The sequence below is a fragment of the Stegostoma tigrinum genome, chromosome 10 (assembly GCF_030684315.1).
Source record: "Stegostoma tigrinum isolate sSteTig4 chromosome 10, sSteTig4.hap1, whole genome shotgun sequence".
NCBI classification, from domain to species: Eukaryota; Metazoa; Chordata; class Chondrichthyes; order Orectolobiformes; family Stegostomatidae; genus Stegostoma; species Stegostoma tigrinum.
This window is the reverse complement of record NC_081363.1, coordinates 13,559,981-13,585,030: the sequence shown is the minus strand read 5'-3', so window position 1 is coordinate 13,585,030 and position 25,050 is coordinate 13,559,981. Positions and strand designations below refer to the sequence as shown.

Here is a 25,050-nt window from a genome sequence, read left to right as displayed (position 1 = left end):
TCATACTACTCTGTACTGAACCTCGTCTGATCCACTCAATCCACCAACTTGTCTATGTCTTTTGCAGTTCCAAATTGTCATCTTCATTGTTTACAGTGCATCCAAGTTTCATTTTGTTTGCAAAGTGACCAAACAAGGCACTCAGTTGCATCAAGCCGTTAAAAGTTGAATTCCTAAGGAATGCAGCAGTCCAAGGGGTGGTTCATCACCAAGATCTCATGGGCAGTTAGGGGTGGGCAATGAATGCTGCTCTTGTCAGTAACACTCCCACTCCATGAATGATCACAAAAACCCATGCATTATCAAATAAAATGTATTATGTGTGACACAAAGGTGACTTAAAAGTTAGTCTAAGCCATGGTTTGAAGAGTTCCAAACACAAACGTAGGGAGGGAATTCCAGAGCTGCTGTCTTTCTGTCAGTTCCAAAAGTGTTAATGCTGTAACAGGTAAAATTCTGTTTTTAAACAGTCATTTCAGAACTTAAGATTAAAACTAAATTTAAAGAAGTAAAGGAAATTAATGGAAAGAGTTATACATAAACTAGTCTGTGACAGAAAAACAATGAAAATATGAAAGTGGCTGCAAAGGAGGGAGCCAGCGGGCTTGAGAGTGTGTGCAATAAAGCTCATGAGGGAAGGAGTGTGAAAGAGCTTGGAAGAAGAATGATAAAACAAAGCAAGGCAGTTAGAGAGAAAAAGATTCCAGAAATCGGCAGGCCACATCATATCTACAGTTCTCAAAGAGCACTAACCGAAGCACATCTAGCTCAACTACAAACTCAATAAACAGTATCTAACCAAGGAGGGAGCACAAGCCCTTAAATACAAATTGTAATGCACCGTAAAAATTGAACTATGCTCCACACTTAAAAAACCAACACTACACTGGAACTATATTTCACTTGGTCTCATACCAAGAACGAATTAGAGTCATAGAGCTGTACAGCACAGAAAGAAACCCTTCGGACAAACTTGTCCATGCCAACTAGATATCCCAAATTAATCTAGTCCCACTCACCAGCATGTGGCCCATTTCCACCATTTTCTCTAACAGTTCATTCCATAAGTGCACCACTCTCTGTGTAAAAAAGTTACCCCTTAAGTCGCTTTTAAATCTTTCTGCTCTCGCCTTAAACTTATGTCCTCTAGTTTTGGACTCCACTACACTGGGGGAAAAGATCTCGGCTATTCAGTCTATCCATGCACCTCATAGTTTATAAACTCCGGCGCTCCAGGAAAATTAGCTCACTATTTAGCCTCTCCTTCTCAAACCCTGGCAACATTCTTGTAAATCTTTTCTGAACAAGTTTCACAACATCCTTCCTTTGCAGAGAGCCTAGAACTGAATGCAGTATCCCAAAAGAGGCTTAACCAATGTGCTGTACAGCTGCAATATGATCTCCCAACTCTTACACTCAATGCACTGATCAATAAAGGCAAGCATACCAAACAGCTTCTTCACTACCCTGTCTACCTGCAACTCTACTTTCAACAAACTATGAACAAGGTCTCTTTGCTCGTCAACATTCCCCAGGACCTTACTATTAAGTGTACAAGTCCTATTCTGATTTGCCTTTCCAAAATGAAGCACCTCACATTTACCTAAATTAAACTTGATCGTGCACAGCATGATATGAGGAGATCAATAAACTCCATCAATTTTTGTCAGTTTAAACAAATACCAGCAATATTTTAAAACACATTCAGGTCTATGTTTTGTTATTAGAGAAATATTGTAGTGGAGCTTCCTTCCAGCTGTATTGCTAGTGTTGCTAAAACAGCAGGAATTGAAGCAGGGCTTGAAAATGGAATTTCAATCCAGGATTGCAACCTGCATAAAAACTAATCTTTTTCCTAGCTACCATCAGCTGTGAAGAAGAGTCACTGGAGCTAAAATTATAGCTCCGGATTCTCTCCACCGATGCTTCCAGACCCGTTGAGTTTTTCCAGCAATTTCTGTTTTTGTTTCTGATTTCCAGCATCTGCAGTTCTTTTGGTTTTATTTCACCCAATAGGTTTTTGTTAGTCGAGAGTTTTAATAGCAGAGGAAAGCTAATTCTACTGCCTTTTTATATACAGACTCGATACACATTTGTCATGGAACAAACAACACTGCTCCTATTGATGAGTAAACGTTTTCTCAGAAGAACATTCCTGAAAGAGACATAACCAGTTCAGATCACCAAAATCGTTAAACCATGGGATTGTGCAATTTTTAATCAGCAGATGAAGGACAGTGTATGTAAAGTCTCTTGGCAGCAAGGTGCACAGGCTGCTTAAGATATCATTCATCTGAACACATGAAGAAATCTGCCACAGATCCACTGTGACAGCGTTTACCTCTTAGGCTGGTACTACAATCCTTGAAGCTAAACACTGTTAACATGTATGCCATAGAATCTGTGTTACAAAATAGTTATCAATTATACATTTGTCTTGATCAGTCCTTGGGAGATAAAACTGAAATGAGCTGACTTAAGTAGATTGAAACAAAAGCCAAATTAGAGTTTAACAATTAATTAGATTTTTCATCTTGTGATAAAGTTGCTAGCTTTTAGTTTTAGGCATGGGTGGAGGACAAACTAATCCTCATTTTGGTTCCTCTGCGTTTCCCTCTTTAATTCTATTCTCTGTATTTTTATGAAGAAGTCTGACTATGGTGTAGGGAATTTAGATACATTATCAATTCTATCATGACTCTTAATATTTAAAATACTTCAGACAACACAGAAACCAATATTAATATACAAATACTTTTTATTATTCATGATATGTAAAACTGGAACCCCTACCAGATCAGATTATCTTGTAGCAGATGTTCATTATTTATCAGTTTCCAAATGTTGGAGCAGCTTTTCCCTTGGCAAATAGACAGCAACTATTACAGCCTTTTTCAATGCAACGTCCCAGTGAGGCTTCCAGTAGATGGCTTGACTGCCTTTCCACATATTTTACCAACTTAAGACTGTAACAAGATTCTCCTGTATTGATTTAGCTTTGTTGCAATAACTGGTCCAAAGCTAATTTTTGATGGCACAATTAACTAAATATGAATATGAGGTAAGGTAACTGTGTGGTCAACACATTATGCCCTTTCATTTTTGATCTTCTTACATACAGTGCATTATGACAGAAAGATTCATGGAGTCTCAACTTAATCTCAAGAGGACAGAAAACATCTGCTCTAAATTAGCAACCAAATGGTCACAAAGGTGGCCGAAGTAAAACATAGAAATGCCAAGGTGATAGTTCAAGACGTTCTTGAAGGCTAGGGCAAAAAACGCACGGTGGCTTGCACTGTGCCGAACCTATACCATATCTGTCACTTGACAAGGCACCGAGTCCAACATAGAAAGTGCATTTCATTCTCCTGCAAGAAAACTGGCATTGGCAGGAGCATTGCTTAAATTGGGCAAGGTTGAGGAAAATACTGGTGTTGACAGGGAGAATGGACACTCATTGGGAGACCTGCAAATACAGAATCTCTGAGGTGACCCTTACTAATTCCTCAAGAATTTTTTGAAGTGGATAATGAATGAACAGAAATTTTACATTGCATACATAGCAAGCTGATGAAACTGCTTCCATGGATCCTCCAACATACAAAATTAGCACATTATCACTCCTCCAGAGAAGATTAGAAAACTTATGGAGGCCCTGCCACATCTTCATTGATCAGTTTCTGTCGTTTATGCTGGTTCTCTTCTTCAGAATCTTGACGATAAGAAAACAACTTGGAATCTGCTTTCTTTCCCATGCCTGACTCAACTGGGAAGCTCTGTCCGACTCCCAGGACCTGCCGCACAGTCATGTTCACCCTAGAGTTCTGTAGGTATTTCATGCAGATTTCCCAGTCACCTTCGTCACTTCGTTGACATTTTGTGTCATCTGGGCAGCTGTCTCTAGTCATTGTGTGTTCTAAACAACTGGGGATTGCTTTTCCTTCTGGATTGGGAACTACCCGGGGAACTGCATGATACAAAAGGCGACTCCTGCCTGACATGATCACGATGTCACCACTGTGAATGAACATTGGAAGAGGAGGGTCCTGTCTCTTCAGACCGCCAAGTAAAAACACAGCTGATTGGCCAAAACTGGTAGAATAGGAGAGAAAAGAAAAACTTGAAATTAGTCATTTCAATTATTTTTACCTTACTTTCTCCCCATTTTTATTTTGAAGAAGCCATTTTGTGCCGTGATTTAACAGGCACTGATTATCTTTTGCACATCATCCACAAAACCATTCTTCAAACCACGAATCTTGACTCTGACTTGGTCAGGATAATGGAATCATCCATAGGTAATCTGATACTAGTACCAAGCAGTTCAACACTGACCAAGGACTTGAGCTGGAAACTAAATAAACAACAGTTTTGCACAAGCAGAAGTTTTTGGAGAGTGGGTGATGGCAGAGCATCTAAGAGAGCACAACAATAATTGAGTCTGGAGGCCACAGGAATGGATGAGAACTTCGGCAGTAGGTGAGAGGAGACAGTGTAAAAGTGGGTAATGTTGTAGGGGTGGAAATAAATGAGCTTTGTGATGGAAGAAGGTATAAGATATGAACCTCAGTGTTCCTTTGGCCCTAAGTGTGCTTTTGAGCATTCTGGTCCAGCTCGACACAGTAACTGGGAGAATGGGGGAATGGAGCAATATGTGGTTATGGAGTAGCATTAAAGAATATATTGAACATAAATTGATTTCCAGTCGCCAAGAAATATCAGACACCTGAATAGGGTTTTAAAATTAAAAAATATTTATATAGCATGACATTTTCACATTTAGTACTGTGGTCTACTGACACTCCAGTAAGATTTCAGTCACTCATGATGCATTCACTGCAGCAATACATTGTTGAATGCATTGTACAATTTGCAATTCATCGAAGTAAGAAGACAATGTCTGTGTCATTCTTTGGTCACATCAATTTCGTAAATGTTGCTCTATACGAGAATCCCAGAAAGTGAATAATGCAAATGTTGGAGCAGCAACACCGTAGTGAAATTCATGGTCCTGCCCTACCCAATTTATCTCTCAGAAAATATCCATAGAAGGGGTGTCTCACCAAAATGTACGAAACAATCCTGTACTAGACTCACTGGAAAGTAATTTCGAAATGGCTTTTGCCTTTCTGGTAGGAACTCAGCAATATCCAGAGAAATGGAAGTTATGAAATTGAAAAATAAAATATTAATGTTTTGCAATTTTCTGGAATTCATTACTTATGTTGATTTTCTCAGTGTATACTTGCTCCACCACCTACTTCAATTTGTCAAGGGCACACACTTCCAAGCTTCATAGATATTACTGAAAGATCAAACTGTCAGTATAGCTAAAAGTTTATGCAAAACACGTCTTTCTCCAGATGCTAAGTCTGTTTCAGCTGAGATGAAGAGCAAAGGCACTTGAGCTTTAACAAAAGCCTCTACTTCCCAGCCCAAGTCCTCATCCACTTGAGTGTTATAATGGTAATATCACCGGATTGGCAATCCAGAGGTCCAGGCTGGGGACATGTACTCGAATATAACCACTGTGAAATTTTAATTCAATAAAATCTAGAATTAGAAGTTTGTCTAATGGCGACCATGTAACCATTATGGACAGTTGTAAAAACCATATGTTCACTAACATCCGTTGGTGAAGGATCTTACCTAGTCTGCCTCCACATCTAGACCTCAATAATGTGGTTAACTCTTAGATGCCCTCTGAAATGGTCCCAACAGTTCAAACGCCATTACAGATGGGCATGTGCCATGCAAAAATAAACTGGCTGCCACATTTCATAGGTTATAACAGTGGCTCTCTATCAAAAGTAAACAGGTTTTTTTTCCTGTCAAGTGCTTTGGGATATCCAGAGAGTGTGAAAGACAATAGAGAAATCCAAATTTGCTCTTCTAAAGACTTGGACAATTAGTTCCAGTTCTCTGATTTTTCATCATAGCCTTGTAATTTTTTCCCCTTCAGTTATGTTCCAATTCCCTTCTGAAAATCATTATTGAATCTGCTTCCACCACCCTTTCAGCCACAGCATTCTGAATTACAACTCACCATGAAAATAAATATGCTTCCAGTTCTACCAAAGGAAGTACCAGCAAACAGTAATTCCTGCCACTGATTGCACTGGTCAGTACAGATATTCATTAAAAAAGAACTACCCACTCCCACCCTCTGAAATGTGTAATTTTGTTCAATTTTCTTTACCTGAATGATAATAGGGGTCTGGAGTAATCCATCTCTGATTCATCCACATGAATACCTAGTGAGGAGTCAAAATGGTAATAATTCAGAATTGCAGCTTCTGCCTTAAACTGCTGGAAGCCACATGCTGCTGCTACTTGCTCAGACAGGTAAGCAAGGTCTGTGGGAAATGCCGTATAGTGATCAGGTGAATATCTCTGCGAACAAAAAGTAGGAAGATACAGCCCATTACACACATAGCACAGACCATCTTAAAGACAAGAGCACGAACACCAACTTGTCAAATAAATAGAATTATTAAAGATTTTAGATTTAAAAGGATATAAATTGTCATACATTCATTACAAGTTTTGTATATTCTCACCTTTGGCTGATGCTTGAAATGTATTTTAATGACTGAGAAGAGTCATGGGTCAACTCCACAAATAAGTTGATAGAAGCATTGAATACTTTAGTCTGGGATGCAGTAAGTCCCATTGTGCCTGTACCAGCTACTTGGAAGTGTATCCAATTCAGTCCTATTTCCTTATTTTTTCTGTGCAAACTTTTATTTTTCTATTACATTTTCAATTCCCTTTTGAAAATACTATTGAATTGTTCTGTCATGATACTCACAAATGGCACAAAATTGGGAATTCTGAAATATTAGCTGAGTAAGAAATCCGAGAGGCTTGAAGCCACCTGGGTTTACCCACAAGATTGCTTACCTGGTCTTTCTTCTTATTGGAGGCCAAGAGGAGTAGCTGTTGTTGACGTAATCTTACTGAGTTGCTGCAGTGGCGCATCATGTAGATCTCACACACAGCAGTCATTCACTCTGTTCTGCTCAATGCTATGGTTGGCTGGTTGGTACAGTTAAACGCACCCAGACAAATGGTTAGTGTTAAGTCATACCCAAGCCTCACAGCTGATGGAAAGACTTAAAGTACTTGGCTTATTTCCGATACTTATAATCACAATGTTAACATGATTGATCTACTTATGTTGCTGGCCAATAGTTACCACTAACTCATCGATGGTGAGAATATTATATTCCATTTGCCAGCTGAATCCAGTCCTGCAATTTGTCCAGATTGTACTTAGGTTATTATCAGAGATAATGGGAACTGCAGATGCTGGGGAATTCCAAGATAATAAAATGTGAGGCTGGATGAACACGGCAGGCCAAGCAGCATCTCAGGAGCACAAAAGCTGACGTTTCGGGCCTAGACCCTTCATCAGAGAGGGGGATGGGGGGAGGGAACTGGAATAAATAGGGAGAGAGGGGGAGGCGGACCGAAGATGGAGAGTAAAGAAGATAGGTGGAGAAGGTGTGGGTGGGGAGGTAGGGAGGGGATAGGTCAGTCCAGGGAAGACGGACAGGTCAAGGAGGTGGGATGAGGTTAGTAGGTAGATGGGGGTGCGGCTTGGGGTGGGAGGAAGGGATGGGTGAGAGGAAGAACCGGTTAGGGAGGCAGAGACAGGTTGGACTGGTTTTGGGATGCAGTGGGTGGGGGGGAAGAGCTGGGCTGGTTGTGTGGTGCAGTGGGGGGGAGGGGACGAACTGGGCTGGTTTAGGGATGCAGTAGGGGAAGGGGAGATTTTAGCAGATTTAGGTTATTATTGTCAGTTTCATTATTGGCGGGATTTTAAATGGAATTGAACACTTTGGAATAGTCAACAAACACTCCTGATCTTATAGTCTGGGGAATGGGAGGTCATTAAACACTTATAATGATCCCAGCTGGTGTTACTACTGGCCAAATCAGTTCCCAAAATGAAGTATGGCCTGGCAGATCACATTTTGTTGTTTTATTTACTGTGATGATCTTTTACTGAAACATTAGCGTTCAAGGCTCCATATTAGTTTTTAAGCAATAAGACAGACATTTATTATACAAAAGAAATAAAAACAAAACAAACAAGCTATTTACACGTAATACAGTTTGAAATGTTTCAAACACATGGCAAAGACAACTCCAAAACCCCAAAAGCATCACTTTACAGGTAATCAAAACCCACAGAAACTTTTTTTTCTATTCAAACTTCCTCTTAGTTTTTGTGCTGGGAACTGCGAAGTCTTCCATGAATGCTCACACAATTTTCCCAGCTTTGAATAACCAATGCAGGTTTCAAACCAAACACTCCTAAGTGTGGAATTCCAATACACTCTTTCACAGAGGTTGCCTACTTCCTTAACTGCTCCAAATAATCTCCTTTTCTAGGAGAAACTGTACTTGCATCTGAAGCCCAGTCAGGTCACCTTCAAACTGGGCTAAAAAGCTTTTGAAGCAAAATTTAAAAACTTCCTTGTCTTAGATTCTGTTACAGCTAATGACTTAAAGTTTTCTCTGTCCTGTTGTAAATGCCCACACTATTAATTAACTTCCATTAACACTCCAGGAGGCTTAGGGTGTCGCTTGCTCTCTGAAACCTATCTGGAACCAGTGTTCAAGCGAAAAGGATAAATAGGGTGGTCAGTAGGACTTTAAACTTCTGAGTCGGGGGGAGGAGGGAAAGCGACAGTGAATATGGAGTTAAAAGGAAAGATAAGCAACAGGATAGCATGTGTACAGGTGGGTTTAAGCTCGAGGCAGACTAGGAATACAGCAAAAAGGAAGGATAGCTTAAGACATCTTAGGATTTCCAATATTTCTAATAATGATAAGAAAGTTAGCATTAAGGCACTTTATCTAAATGCTCGTAGTATTCGCAACAAAGTAGATGAATTAACAGCACAAATCCTCTTGAATGATTATGATGTGGTAGGCATCACAGAGACATGGTTGCAGGGAGTTCAGGGCTGGCAGTTAAACATCCAAGGATTCACAACATAACAAAAAGACAGGGAGGTGGGCAGAGGGGGTGGGGTTGCCTTGTTAGTTAAGAATGAAATTAAATCGACGGCACTGAATGACATAGGGTCAGAGGATGTGGAGTCTGTGTGGGTGGAGTTGAGGAACTACAAAGGCAAAAAAACCATAATGGGAGTTATGTACAGGCCTCCTAACAGTGATCAGGACCAGGGGCGCAAGATGCACTGGGAAATAGATAGGGCATGTCAGAAAGGCAAGGTCACGGTGATCATGGGGGACTTCCGTATGCAGGTGGATTGTGTGAATAATGTTGCCGGTGGATCCAAAGAAAGGGAATTCATGGAATGTTTGCAGGATGGCTTTTTGGAACAGCTTGTGATGGAGCCCACAAGGGAGCAGACAATTCTGGACTTAGTGTGATGTAATGAGCCTGGCTTTATAAAAGATCTTAAAGTAAGGAAACACTTAGGAGGCAGTGATCATAATATGGTAGAGTTCAGTCTGCAGTTTGAAAGAGAGAAGGCAAAATCGGATGTAATGGTGTTATAGTTAAATAAAGGTAATCACAGGGGCATGAGAGAGGAATCGGTGAAAATCGACTGGAAGCAGAGCCTAGTGGAGAAGACAGTACAGCAACAATGGCAGGAGTTTCTGGGTGTAATTGAGGACACAGTACAGAGGTTCATCCCGAAAAAAAGAAAGATTATCTGGTGTGGGATTAGACAGCCATGGTCAACAAAGGAAGCCCGGAAATGTATCACAGAAAAAGAGACAGCCTATAAAGTGGCCAAGAGCACTGGGAAATCAGAAGATTGGGAAGGCTACAAAAACAGAGAGTAACAAAGAGAGAAATAAGGAAGGAGAGGATCAAATATGAAGGTAGACTATCTAGTAATATTAGAAATGATAGTAAAGGTTTCTTTCAATACATAAGAAACAAACGAGAGGCAAAAGTTGAAATTGGGCTGCTCCAAATTGATGCTGGAAGGCTAGTGATGGGAGATAAGGAAATAGCTGAAGAACTTAGTAAGTACTTTGTGTCAGTCTTCACAGTGGAAGACATGAGTAGTATGCTAACAATTAGAGAGAGTCAGGGGACAGAGTTGAGTACGGTAGGGATTACAAAAGAGAAAGTGCTAAAAAAGCTAAAAGGTCTAAAAATTGATAAATCTCCTGGCCCCGATCGGCTACATCCTAGAGTTTTGAAGGAGGTGGCTGAGGAAATAGCGAAGGCTTTGGTTGTGATCTTTCAAAAGTCACTGGAGTCAGGGAAAGTCCCAGATGATTGGAAAATTGCTGTTGTAACCCTCTTGTTTAAGAAAGGATCAAGGCAAAAGATGGAAAATTATAGGCTGATTAGCCTAACCTCGGTTGTTGGTAAAATTCTAGAATCCATTGTTAAGGATGAGATTTCTAAATTTCTGGAAGTGCAGGGTCAGATTGGAACAAGTCAGCATGGATTTAGTAAGGGAGATGGTGTCTGACAAACCTGTTGGAATTCTTTGAAGAGGTAACAAGTATGTTAGACCAGGGAAACCCTGTAGATGTTATCTATCTAGACTTCCAAAAGGCCTTTGATACAGTGCCTCACGGGGTGCTGCTGAGCAAGGTGAGGGCCCATGGTGTTCGAGGTGAGCTACTGGCTTGGATTGAGGATTGGCTGTCTGACAGAAGGCAGAGAGTTGGGATAAAAGGCTCTTTTTCGGAATGGCAACCAGTGACGAGTGGTGTCCTGCAGGGTTCAGTGTTGGGGCCGCAGCTGTTCACTTTATATATTAATGATCTGGATGAAGGGACTGGGGGCGTTCTGGCAAAGTTTGCCGATGATACGATGATAGGTGGACAGGCAGGTAGTACTGAGGAGGTGGGGAGGCTGCAGAAAGATTTCGACAGTTTAGGAGAGTGGTCCAGGAAATGGCTGATGAAATTCAATGTGAGCAAATGCAAGGTTTAGCACTTTGGAAAGAAGAATACAGGCATGGACTATTTTCCAAATGGTGAGAAAATTCGTAAAGCAGAAGTACAAAGGGATCTGGGAGTATTGGTCCAGGATTCTCTAAAAGTTAAATTGCAGGTAGAGGCCGTGATTAACAAAGCGAATGTAATGTTGTCGTTTATCTCAAGAGAGTTGGAATATAAAAGCAGTGATCTGCTCCTGAGACTTCATAAAGCTCTATTAGGCCCTATTTAGAATACTGTGTCCAATTTTGGGCCCCACACCTCAGGAAGGACATACTGGACCTGGAGCATGTCCAGCAGAGATTCACACCTACCTGGAGTGGTAGGTTTATCATATGATGAATGGCTAAGGAATGGCTAAGATTCATTAGAGTTTAGAAGGTTGAGGGGAGATCTAATAGAAACTTACAAGATAATGTATGGCTTAGAAGGGGTGGACGCTGGGAAGTTGTTTCCGTTAGGCGGGAGACTAGGAACCGTGGTCACAGCCTTAGAATTACAGGGGGTAAATTTAAAATGGAAATGAGGAGGCATTTCTTTAGCCAGAGAGTGGTGGGCTTGTGGAATTCATTGCCACGGAGTGCAGTGGAGGCCGGGATGTTAGAGATGCCTTTGAGGCAGAGATTGATAAATTCTTGATATCACAAGGAATCAAAGGCTACGGGGAGAATGCAGGGAAGTGGAGTTGAAATGTCCATCAGCCATGATTTAAATGGCAGAGTGGACTCATAGAACATAGAACATTACAGCACAGTACAGGCCCTTCGGCCCTCGATGTTATGCCAACCTGTCATACCGATCTCAAGCCCATCTAACCTACACTATTCCATGTACGTCCATATGCTTGTCCAATGACGACTTAAACGTACCTAAAGTTGGCGAATCTACTGCCGTTGCAGGCAAAGCGTTCCATTCCCTTACTACTCTGAGTAAAGAAACTACGTCTGACATCTGTCCTATATCTTTCAACCCTCAATTTAAAGCTATGCCCCCTCGTGCTCACCGTCACCATCCTAGGAAAAAGGCTCTCCCTATCCACCCTATCTAACCCTCTGGTTATTTTATATGTTTCAATTAAGTCACCTCTCAACCTTCTTCTCTCTAATGAAAACAGCCTCAAGTCCCTCGGCCTTTCCTCGTAAGACCTTCCCTCCATACCAGGCAACATCCTAGTAAATCTCCTCTGTACACTTTCCAAAGCTTCCACGTCCTTCATATAATGCGGTGACCAGAACTGTACGTAATACTCCAAGTGCGGCCGCACCAGAGTTTTGTACAGTTTCACCATAACCTCTTGGTTCCGGAATTCGATCCCTCTATTAATATAAGCTAAAACACTGTATGCCTTCTTAACAGCCCTGTCAACCTGGGTGGCAACTTTCAAGGATCTGTGTACATGGACACCGAGATCTCTCTGCTCATCTACACTACTAAGAATCTTACCGTTAGCCCTGTACTTTGCCTTCCAGTTACTCCTACCAAAGTGCATCACCTCACACTTGTCTGCATTAAACTCCATTTGCCACCTCTCAGCCCAGCTCTGCAGCTTATCTATGTCTCTCTGCAACCTACAGCATCCTTCGTTACTATCCACAACTCCACCGACCTTAGTGTCGTCTGCAAATTTACTAACCCATCCTTCTACGCCCTCATCCAGGTCATTTATAAAAATGACAAACAGCAGTGGACCCAACACCGACCCTTGCAGTACACCACTTGTCTCCAGGATGAACATTTCCCATCAACTACCACCCTCTGTCTTCTTTCAGCAAGCCAATTTCTGATCCAAACTGCTATATCTCCCACAATTCCATTCCTCCGCATTTTGTACAATAGCCTATTGTGGGGAACCTTATCGAACGCCTTGCTAAAATCGATATACACCACATCAACCGGTTTACTCTCATCTACCTGTTTGGTCACCTTCTCAAAGAACTCAATAAGGTTTGTGAGGCGCGACCTTCCCTTCACAAAACTGTGCTGACTATCCCTAATCAATTTGTTCTTTTCTAGATGATTATAAGTCCTATCCCTTATAACCTTTTCCAACACTTTACCAACAACTGAGGTAAGGCTCACTGGTCTATAATTACCAGGGTTGTCTCTACTCCCCTTCTTGAATAGGGGAATCACATTTGCTATCCTCCAGTCATCTGGCACTATTCCTGTAGACAATGACGAGCTAAAGATCAATGCCAAAGGCTCGGCAATCTCCTCCCTGGCTTCCCAGAGGATCCGAGGATAAATCCCATCCGGCCCAGGGGACTTATCTATCTTCACCTTCTGAAGGATTTCTAATACCTCTTCCGTGTGAACCTCAATCCCACCAAGTCGAATAGCCTGTATCTCAGTATTCTCATCGACAACATTATCATTTTCTAGAGTGAACACTGTTGAAAAATATTCATTTAGCGCTTCCTCTATCTCATCTGACTCCACACACAACTTACCACTACTATCCTTGATTGGGCCTAATCTTACTTTTGTCATTCTTTTATTCCTTAAATACCTACAGAAAGCGTTAGGGTTTACCCTGATCGATACCCTGATCCTATCCGCCAACAACTTCTCATGTCTCCTCTTGGTTCTTCTGAGCTCTCTCTTTAGGTCTTTCCTGGCTACCTCGTAGCCCTCAAGTGCCCTAACTGAGCCTTCACATCTCATCCTAGCACAAGCCTTCTTCTTCCTCTTGACCAGAGATTCCACCTCCTTCGTAAACCACGGCTCCCGCTCTCTACAGCTTCCTCCCTGCCTGACAGGTACATATTTATCTAGGACACACAGGAGCTTTTCCTTGAATAAGCTCCACATTTCTAATGTGCCCATCCCCTGCAGTTTCCTTCCCCATCCTATGCTCCCTAAATCTTGCCTAATCTCATCGTAATTGCCTTTCCCCCAGCTATAACTCTTGCCCAGTGGTATACACCTATCCCTTTCCATCACTAAAGTAAACATAACAGAATTGTGATTGCTATCACCAAAGTGCTCACCTACTTCCAAATCTAACACCTGGCCGGGCTCATTACCCAGTACCAAATCTAATGTGGCTTCACCCCTTGTTCGCCTATCTACATACTGTGTCAGGAAGCCCTCCTGCACACTCTAGACAAAAACTGACCCATCAATAGTACTCGAACTATAGTGTTCCCAGTCAATATCTGGAAAGTTGAAGTCCCCCATGACAAATACCCTGTCTCTCTCACTCCTATCGAGAATCATCTTTGCTATCCTTTCCTCTACATCTCTGGAACTATTCAGAGGCCTATAGAAAACTCCCAACAGGGTGACCTCTCCTGTTTCTAACCTCAGCCCATACTACCTCAGTTGACGAGTCCCCAAACATCCTTTCTGCAACTGTAATACGGTCCTTGACCAACAATGCCACACCTCCGCCCCTTTTACCATCTTCTCTGTTCTTACTGAAACATCTAAATCTTGGAACCTGCAACAACCATTCCTGTCCCTGCTCTATCCATGTCTCCGAAACGGCCACAACATCGAAGTCCCAGGTACTAACCCATGCTGCAAGTTCACCCACCTTATTCCGGCACTGAAGTAGACACACTTCAATCCAACTTTTTGCTTGCCGGTGCCATCTTGCTTCCCTGAAACTTTATTTCGGACCACCCTACTCTCAACCTTTTCTATAGTCGAACGATAATTTTGGTGCCCATCCCCCTGCTGAATTAGTTTAAACCCACCCGAACAGCCTTAGCAAATTTCCCCCCCAGGATATTGGTACCCCTCTGGTTCAGGTGAAGACCATCTTGCTTGTAGAGGTCCCACCTACCCCAGAAAGAGCCCCAATTATCCAAGAATCCAAAACCCTCCCTCCTGCACCATCCCTGTAGCCACGTGTTCAACTCTTCTCTCTCTCTATTCCTCGCTTCACTAGCACGTGGCACGGGCAAGAAACCAGAGACAACAACTCTGTTCGTCCTAGCTCTCAGCTTCCATCCTAGCTCCCTGAATTTCTGCCTTAAATTCCCATCTCTCCTCCCACCTATGTCATTGGTGCCAATGTGGACCACAACTTGGGGCTGCTCCCCCTCCCCCTTAAGGATCCCAAAAACACGATCAGAGACATCACGCACCCTGGCACCTGGGAGGCAACACACCAACCGTGAGTCTCTCTCGTCCCCACAGAACCTCCTATCTGTCCCCCTAACTATGGAGTCCCCAATGACTAATGCTCTGCTCCTCTTCCCCCTTCCCTTCTGAGCAGCAGGGACAGACTCTGTGCCAGAGACCTGTGCCCCACTGCTTTCCCCTGGTAAGTCGTCCCCCCCAACAGTATCCAAAACGGTATACTTATTGTTGAGGGGAATGGCCACAGGGGATCCCTGCACTGCCTGCTGGTTCCCTTTCCGTCCCCTGACCGTAACCCATCTGCCTTTTTCCTGTACTTGAGGAGTGACTACCTCCCCTCAATAAACCCCTCTGCCTCCCGAATGATCCGAAGTTCATCCAGCTCCAGCTCCAGTTCCCTAACGCGGTTTTCAAGGAGCTGGAGTCGGGTGCACTTCCTGCAGATGTAGTCAGCAGGGACACTAGTGGTGACCCTTACGTCCCACATTCTGCAGGAGGAACATTCAACTGCCCTGACCTCCGTTCCCATTATTCTAAATTCCCAAGACTTAAAAAATAAAGAATAAAAAAATAAACTTGTTACCTTCTCAATCAGGCACACAGAACCTTTTTTTTGGTTAGAGGAGGAGAATGGGTGGGAGACACTACCTGGGTAGTGATTCGGGTAACGCAACCACACAAATATGTTACCTCACTCACTCACCAGTCCTGTGTCGGCTCCTGCTCAGCGTACCTCCGCCTATTCACAAGGTAAGCTTTTTAACGATTCAAAAACCGTGACTCACTGGCTTCCCGACAGGCTCCTGCTCCAAGCTCCCGCTTGCGCTGCTGCTGCAGCCAGAAATGGAAGGCACCAGCACTCGAGGTAAGCTTTTTAACGATTCAAAAACCGAATGGCCTTACTTCCACTCCTATGTCTTATGGTCTTATGGACCCATACTGGCTTAAAGTCACGGTTTCAAGAAAGACAAACCTAATTAACTTTAAAACTCATTCACCAAAATAAACCCATACTCTATTAGTTTGAAATTCAAACATTTAAAAAAGTGATATTAACATAAAAAGTCCACCTTTCAATACAACACACAGAATATCCATAAGTGATATGTAGATTTTCAGTACCAAAAAAGCTGTTCATCTGAATTAAGAGTCATCATACTTTTAAATATCAAACTTGAATATTGCTGAAAAACACAAATTTTACATTTTGCACTTCTTAGGATAATTTGCAAGAACAACAGTGAAGGGGAAACTAACATTTATATTGCTAGACAGAAGAGTGTGGATTGATTGCCAAGTGGACTCTATTAGAGGTATTGCTCTGGAGAATGCACCAGTACGGATGACAGACAGTTAATTGCCAAGTTTTATGTAAATTTTAAACCAGGCAGATTACCTTTGATTGGCCAAGACATCGCCCTGAGAAATGAACAAGAGGAAGGTTCTCATCTATCTTGTTGAGTTGGAATAGGCTCATGGTATACAGATGTCCATTCCATTCGAACAGTACCCATTAATATGTAACCATATATAATACATTTTATCATACGTGGAAGGTCAAGCCTCAGATATTTTTGTATGTTTAATTGATAACTAGTGGATAAGTGCTTCAACTTCCTGTTTTCCTGATGCTTCAATTGAGAATATTTCTATGAACCACCAGGGTATTGAAGCTGAGTCTCACCATCGTTATTACTGTAATTTAGGCAACGATCTTCCATGTGGCCTTTCTTGTGACTCAAGATTAAGGCATTGAACAGTAGATCGACATGGATCAAGGCCAAATGGTGTGTAAGGAATTCGACATCCTCGGCCAAGGCAGGTAGATGCTTAAAGCAGTAGGTGGTGGTGGCTTTAAAACCCTTCGGTTTAAGGAGGCCAGAAAGAGAACGAGGGAAAAATTATCAAGGTTTCCTTTTGATTCATTATCCACCTGACTTTGACTCAGTGCAGGCTGGGCTTGGGCTCAGCTCTAACTTCTCTATAACAGATACTCAATCTTTGTTCTGTCACATCTGAGTTACAGGAGTACACCAAGCATCAGTGATTGCTGCAATGGGGTGTAAACAATAGAAAAGAAAGAACATGAGAAAAAAAAAAGTGAATCTTTCAAGAAAACACTAATCACTTTTTGCTTCTGTATACCTCTTGAACATGTTGTATATCTCTTCCAATGTATATGGAATCTAGGCTTAGATTTTTCGCTTCTTTGCAGTAATTTGGCATCATGCCAACAGGCTGAATTATAGACAATAGGTGCTGGAGTAGGCCATTCGGCCCTTCAAGCCAGCACCACCATTCATTATGATCATGGCTGATCATCCACAATCAGTATGCTGTTCCTGCCTTATCCCCATAACCCTTGAATCCACTATCTTTAAGAGCTCTGTCTATCTCTTTCTTGAAAGCATCCAAAGAGTTGGCCTCCACTGCCTTCTGGGGCACAGCATTCCATATATCCACCACTCTCTGGGTGAAGAAGTTTTTCCTCAACTCTGTTCTAAATGGCCTATCCCTTATTTTTAAACTGTGTCCTCTGGTTCTGGACTCACCCATCAGCGGAAACATGCTTCCTGCCTCCAGAGTGTCCAATCACTTAATAATCTTATACGTCTCAATCAGATCCCCTCTCATCCTCCTAAACTCAAGTGTATTCAAGCCCAGTCGCTCTAATCTTTCAACATATGATAGTCCCGCCATTCCGGGAATTGAACTCGTGAACCTACGCTGCACTCCCTCAACAGCAAGAATGTCCTTCCTCAAATCTGGAGACCAAAACTGCACACAATACTCCAGGTGCGGTCTCACCAGGGTCCTGTACAGCTGCAGAAGGACCTCTTTGCTCCTATACTCAACTCCCCTTGTTATGAAGGCCAGCATGCCATTAGCTTTCTTCACTGCCTGCTGTTTCTGCATGCTTGCTTTCATTGATTGATGTACAAGAACACCTAGATCTCGTTGTACTTACCCTTTACCTAACTTGACTCCATTTAGATAGTAATCTGCCTTCCTGTTCTTGCCAAAGTGGACAACCACACATTTATCCACATTAAACTGCACCTGCCATGCATCCATCCACTCACCTAGCCTGTCCAAGTCATCCTGTATTCTCATAACATCCTCCTCACATCTCACACTGCCACTCAGCTTTGTGTCATCAGCAAATTTGCTAATATTACTTTTAATGCCTTCATCTATATCATTAATGAATTCACAAAATGGAACCTGATTTAAAACAAAAAGTGGTAGGGAGGAACTATGTATTCTCCTTAAAATGCTTTTGTAGTCACAGAGAAAAAAGTTACCTTAGTCTCCCAGTTGTAATGATATCCTAGGGTAACCCACCGTAACTTCTCCAGCAAACTTTTAGCCTCTCTTTTAACAAAGGATTTCAGCCTGGAAAAGAAAGCAAATTTGATTAAGATATGCACTTCACTTTTTACTCCATTCCTATAGCTACCACCTAGGCTTTATCTAGGAGGGTTACTGATTCAATGATTTAGCTTGGGATTGCACATCACTGGTGCCAATCCTGTCACTCTGTATCTGTCTTCAACCCTTCCGCGCACTTGAGACTTCAAGGATCACGTCCATAATGTACAGGATCCGATGGTGTGGATAAGAAACTAGAAACTCACCAAACCAAATAAAACAGGTGGGTCATGACTGACAGCTCAGACACTGAAAAGTACATTGTATTGAGAGTGCGGGTTGCATGTTCCAGGCAATTGATTTTGAAACTGCATGCTTTAGATTTCAGGAATTATACATACTGATATTGATCTTTCACTGATGTTGGAATAGGCTGTAGGAAGTTTGTAATAATTAGAAAGCTTACTAATATTGGATTTGTTGTAAAAAAACAAAGACAAGAATTAAGGATGCGCCTGCATGTCTGCAAAATATGCAGGTGTGGCTTTAAAACATTGATTAGCAATTTACTGATTTAAAAAAGGAAAAAGAGACACGCAGATAGAAACAGGGAAAAAGCCAAAATGATAGAATGAGGAAGAAAGAGTGAGAAGGAAGTAAAAAGAAATTGTTTTTGATTCTGCATCAAAACATTCGGTGATTTTTAGAGTAAATAAATCCACCATAAGCCTTCTGCTGACATGCAATTGTGACATATTTTCTCATTGATAAAAGGAAGACAAAAAAAAGTCAAAGGGCTTGGACAAAATTCAAATATCAATAAGCACACAAGGCATTCTGATATTCCATTAGCTTCTTCTGCTTTGAAATTCACATTCATGGAGTTTGTGGCTGGCAGATAGAGATGAATTAGCTAATGTACTTCTTCACACATTCAGAATGAATTTAATTTTATTAAGCAGGAAGTATAATTTAAAATTGGTGACTCCAGTTCTTGACTCAGTTTCCTTGAATAGTTACATCAGGAAACCAACAGAGAGAGAAAAACAGATGAATGTCATGCAATCACACTTCTGAAAAGCCAGTGCAGGCATTCAATAGGCTCTTTAGACTTCCTGGCCAAGTTATAGCTGAGTGAGTGAATTGGCTCAGATCTAATACTTTGGTAAGAGTGTTGGATGCTATTCAGCATCACATTTTCAAAATACTTAGTGCTTTTAAAAAGCATCATTAAATTGTCCTATTCATTAAAATAAGCATTCAGTTTTTGCAGTACAGTCATATCACTGTGGATTCAATACAAATAAGTTTACCAACTATAACTGTGGATAACTGTCCATCTGGTGTGAACATGGAACACATTTTAAACTAGGATTGCGTTTATTTTCTATAGAGTCTAGACCCGAAACGTCAGCCTTCCTGATCCTCAGATGCTGCTTGGCCTGCTGTTTCTTCCAGCTCTACACCTTGTTATCTTGGATTTATTATACATCTCTTCAACAAAACAGACAGTATAACACAGTGTAAGTAACAGCCAATGAAAATTAAATTAAAATTGTGTTACGTACACTGTGTTTTTCACATTAAAATAGACTGTGTCCACTAGAATCGCAAAATTCCTACACAGTGTAGAAGCAGACCACTTGGCCCATCAAGTCCATACTGATCCTCCGAACAGCATCCCATCCAGACCCACTCTATCCCTGTAACCCTGCATTTCCCATGATTAATACACCTAGCTTGCTCATCCCTGGACTGTGGGAGGCAAGTGGAGCACCTGGAGGAAACCCATGCAGATACAGGAAAACCCTATACAGACAGTTGTCTGAGGCTGGAATTGAACTCAGGCCTTGGGTACCTGTAAGGCAGCAGTGCTAACTACTCAGCCACTATGCCATCCACAACAGTGGAACATTAGGTCCAGGCTAATTAAATAAATACTGCAAACAATGTGGGATATACTAAAAGCTACTAAGGCTAGAATAGGCTGTGCTCTGATGACTGAACTGTGTTCAGTTCCATTCATAACTTTTCAGAAAACCAAGGAGTATGAATCTGTGTGCAGCAAGTCCTGGAGAACATTCAGGTTTGGGCTGTTAAGAAACAAATAACATTCATACCACACAACATAACTGCCAATCATTTACCATCTAACTAGAGACAGCCTCATCACTTTCCTATGACAGACAATGGTATTACCATGATGAAATATTTCACCATTAAGTATTTCTTTAAATCACCAAACCATCTAAATACAAGAACAGGCCAGAGCTGGGTAATCTTCAGCTACTGACTTGACCCCTAATCAAATTCCACCATGTACGGGACGCAATTCAAAACTGTTGCAGAATACTTCAGACTTGCCTGGGTTACAGCTCCACAAACTCAAGATTTTCCAGGACAAAGTAACTTGCTGGATTAGCACTCCACCAACACCTTAAGCATTCACTCTCTTGGCTATCAGTGAATCATGGCAGCAAGTGATGGCTACAAAAGCAAGCACTTCTATGGGGATTGAGAATCAAAATGGACTATTTGTCAAGACAGTAAAGTGGGCAGAGTTGAATACATGCATCTGTATATAACCTCAGAGGAGGTTCCAGTGTTTTCAATCCTCCGGCAGGTTGCTAAATTTACCTGTGTTTCAATTTACTGTTAATATTGTACTCTAATAGCATTCATGTTGGAAATTATAACACCTGTTTAATGTAAAAGATGTATGTTTGTACGTATGTATGCATTTTTTTGGGAAAGAAGATTGAAATCAGAGAGATAAGGCTGGGCAAAGTTTGAAAAAGCACAACACTGAAAAGTGAGGGAAGGAAAGGAGGTTTAGAAATAGAAGGGTTGGCGTATATAGACAGCACATCTGCCAATCTGGTATACTGAATCTGCTGTATCCATTGTGGCCTCCTCTACATTGGGGAAACCAAGTGGAGGCTTGGGGACCGCTTTGCAGAACACCTATGCTCGGTTCCGAATAAACAACCGCACCTCCCAGCTGTGAACCATTTCAACTCCCCCTACCACTGTTTAGACAACATGCCCATCCTGGGCCTCCTGCAGTGCCACAACGATGCCACCCGAAGGTTGCAGGAACAGCAACTCATATTCCGCTTGGGATCCCTGCAGACCAATGGTATCAATGCGGATTTCACAAGCTTCAAAATCTCCCCTCCCCCTAGTGCATCCCAAAACTAGCCCAGCTCGTCCCTCCCTCCCTAACCCGTTCTTCCTCTCACTTATCCCCTCCTCCTACCTCAAGTCGCACCCACATTTCTGACATACTAACCTCATCCCGCCCCTTGACCTGTCCTTCCTCCCTGGACTGACCTATCCCCTCCCTACCACCCCACCTACACTCACCCTCTACTGGCTCCATCCCTGCCTCTTTAACTTGTCTGTCTCCTCTCCACCTATCTTCTCCTCTAACCATCTTTGATCCGCCTCCCCCTCTCTTCCTATTTATTTCAGAACACTCTCCACCTCCCCCTTTTCTGATGAAGGGTCTAGGCCCGAAACAACAGCTTTTGTGCTCCTAGGTGCTACTTGGCCTGCTGTGTTCATCCTGCTCCACACTTTGTTATCTTGGGTTGGTGTATATAGCTTACAGACATGACACACCACCCCACCAACCTCCGGATACAACGCATCATCCTCCGACACTTCCACCATCTACAATCCGACCCCACCACCCAAGATATTTTTCCATCCCCACCCTTGTCTGCCTTCCAGAGAGACCACTCTCTCCGTGACTCCCTTGTTCGCTCCACACTGCCCTCCAACCCCACCACACCCGGCACATTCCCCTGCAACCGCAGGAAGTGCTACACTTGCCCCCACACCTCCTCCCTCACCCCCATCTCAGGCCCCAAGATGACTTTCCATATTAAGCAGAGGTTCACCTGCACATCTGCCAATGTGGTATACTGTATCCACTGTACCCGGTGTGGCTTCCTCTACATTGGGGGAACCAAGCGGAGGCTCGAGGACCGCTTTGCAGAACACCTCCGCTCGGTTCGCAATAAACAACTGCACTTCCCAGTCGCAAACCATTTCAACTCCCCCTCCCATTCTTTAGATGACATGTCCATCATGGGCCTCCTGCAGAGCCACAATGATGCCACCCGAAGGTTGCAGGAACAGCAACTCATATTCCGCTTGGGAACCCTGCAGCCCAATGGTCTCAATGTGGACTTCACCAGCATCAAAATCTCCCCTTCCCCCACCGCATCCCTAAACCAGCACAGCTCGTCCCCTCCCCCCACTGCATCCCAAAACCAGCCCAGCCTGTCTCTGCCTCCCTAACCTGTTCTTCCTCTCACCCATCCCTTCCTCCCACCCCAAGCCGCACCTCCATTTCCTACCTACTAACCTTATCCCACCTCCTTGACCTGTCCGTCTTCCCTGGACTGACCTATCCCCTCCCTACCTATCTTCTTTTCTGTCCATCTTCGGTCCGCCTCCCCCTCTCTCCCTATTTATTCCAGAACCCTCACCCCATCCCCCTCTCTGATGAAGGGTCTAGGCCCGAAACATCAGCTTTTGTGCTCCTGAGATGCTGCTTGGCCTGCTGTGTTCATCCAGCTTCACACTTTATTATCTTGGATTCTCCAGAATCTGCAGTTCCCATTATCTCTGCACACAGAAGATGGAAGGTCAAGAAGTCGAGAGATTAGCACACTTTCTGAAGATGACAATGAGAAAAAGAAGGAATAAATGAACACATTATTATGAAAATCATGAAGGAATAGGGGAACAGTGTAGGAAAAGTAGACGATCGACCATGATCTCACTAAATGGCAGAACAAGCTTACTATTCATTTGAATCTTATAAAATCAGCTGACTTCAGGGAACATGGTGACTACATCATTAGGCATAGCATGTTCTATCCAAGCCATTCACCATCCTCACTTGGAAATATATTGCCATTCCTTCACTGTATAAAACAGTCCATAAGACAGAGGAGCAGAATTAGACCATTTGGCCCAACTTGTGAACATCCTCTGCACTGTTTCTAACGTCAGCTCATTCTCCCTTAATATGGGGCCCAGAACTGCTCACAATATCCGCAGTACGTTTTAGCTCTTGTATTCTAGCCCTCTCGAAATGAATGCTAATGTTGCATTTGTCTTCCTAATGCCAACTGAACTTGCATTTTAACCTTGAGAGAGTCCGGAATTAAGACTCCAAGTTCCTTTGTATATCAGACTTTCAAAGCTTTTTCCCGTTTAGACAATAGCCTATACCTCTTTTCTTCCTATCAAAGTGCATAACCTCACACTTTCTCACATAGTGTTCAACCTGTCATTTCTCTGCCCATTCTCCTAGTCTGTCCAAGTCCTTCTGCAGCCTCCTCCACTTTCTCAACACTATTGGTCCCTCCATCTATCTTTTTGTCATCTGTAAACTTCTTCACACTGCCCTCAGTTCCTCATCTTTGCAGTCCTTCCCAACAGCATTGTTGACCTACCTAGGATAGACAACTCATCACCACCATCTCAAGGGCAACTGGGGATGGATAATTAATACCACTCTAACCAGTGACACCATGTCCCTCAAGAGAAGAAGAAATAATAAACGAATTGGGCAGCTCTCCACCAGATTCATCTTTGGGTTGTACTCAGATCCTGTTGTTCTTAAAAGTGCAGCATGCCAGGAATAAAGGTGTAAAACAAGGAGAAACAGAGGCTTGCCATTGCCAGCAGACCTCCCATCTTGGAGTAGTTACCTTAACTGTTCTCTACTCTGCTCCCACAGGTCTTTGGTTTCTTCTGGTGACATGTGAAGGTCCAAGTTGCAGATATTTGGTTTCCGAGGATAGATTTTCAAACATTGCTTTGCCCAGTAACGCTGCCATCCAGGAAGAAAAGGATCCGAAATGAACATGAACCCTAATAGAAAGTTGGAACTCAGTATATAGGTAAAATGGCCAATTAATTACTTACAACAAAACGTTTTCAAACGGTACACAACCGAGACTATTTATCCCTATCTGTTTTAAGTCTACCCCATCTCAGCCCAGGGAGTTGGCTGGCAGGAAGGAGGCAGCATGAAGTCACATGGAATGATTAGGGGTATCTTGCCTGTTGCTTATCCAATTCCTTTGGTATTTCACCAGCAGTGGGATGGTTTGTTGGGCAACATTCTTGCCTTTGGCAACTTGAAACGACTTCTTGCTGTTTAAACCCTAGTAGCTATTGTTGTTTATAGGTGTAATGTGGGTAAGGTGGGGACAGGAATGGGAGGAGGAAGAGGAGGAGAGATTAGGATTGTTGGAAACTATTTTACTGGGTTTCTCCAGTGTCCACTTTGGTGATTTCAGATTTCTGGCATCTGTAGTATTTTGCTTACAATCTGCAGCATTATGGCCTGGTATATCCTCACATAACCATTACTGATGAGCTGGGAATCAACACCACCTCACTGAAGAGAGCAGGAAGACACGTCAGGAGCAGAAGCAGACATATGTAAAAATATACAATCAATCAATCAGGTCAAGCTACAACACAGGACTACTTACATGCCATGCAGAAGAAGCAGCATGAAACAGAGAGAGTTAGGCAATCCCACAAAGGATCAGGTCAAAGTGCTGCAGTCCTGCCACAGCCAACTATGAATAGTGGTACATAATT

At 42.6% G+C, this 25,050-nt stretch overlaps 1 protein-coding gene across 2 annotated transcripts in view; it reads right to left on the bottom strand.

Annotated features, from left to right (window-relative positions):
• Window positions 1-2,740: 2,740 nt before the first annotated feature.
• alkbh1 (alkB homolog 1, histone H2A dioxygenase) overlaps window positions 2,741-25,050 on the bottom strand; it is a 45,459-nt gene continuing 23,149 nt past the window's right edge. For both annotated transcript variants that reach the window (XM_048537284.1, XM_048537285.2), the window contains 4 exons: window positions 24,147-24,309; window positions 18,348-18,438; window positions 6,203-6,396; window positions 2,741-4,095 (listed from right to left, as the gene is read on the bottom strand). In XM_048537284.1, the coding sequence (XP_048393241.1) occupies window positions 3,648-4,095; window positions 6,203-6,396; window positions 18,348-18,438; window positions 24,147-24,309 (896 nt within the window). In that variant the 3' untranslated portion in view covers window positions 2,741-3,647. The remainder of the gene's footprint in view (window positions 4,096-6,202; window positions 6,397-18,347; window positions 18,439-24,146; window positions 24,310-25,050) is intronic.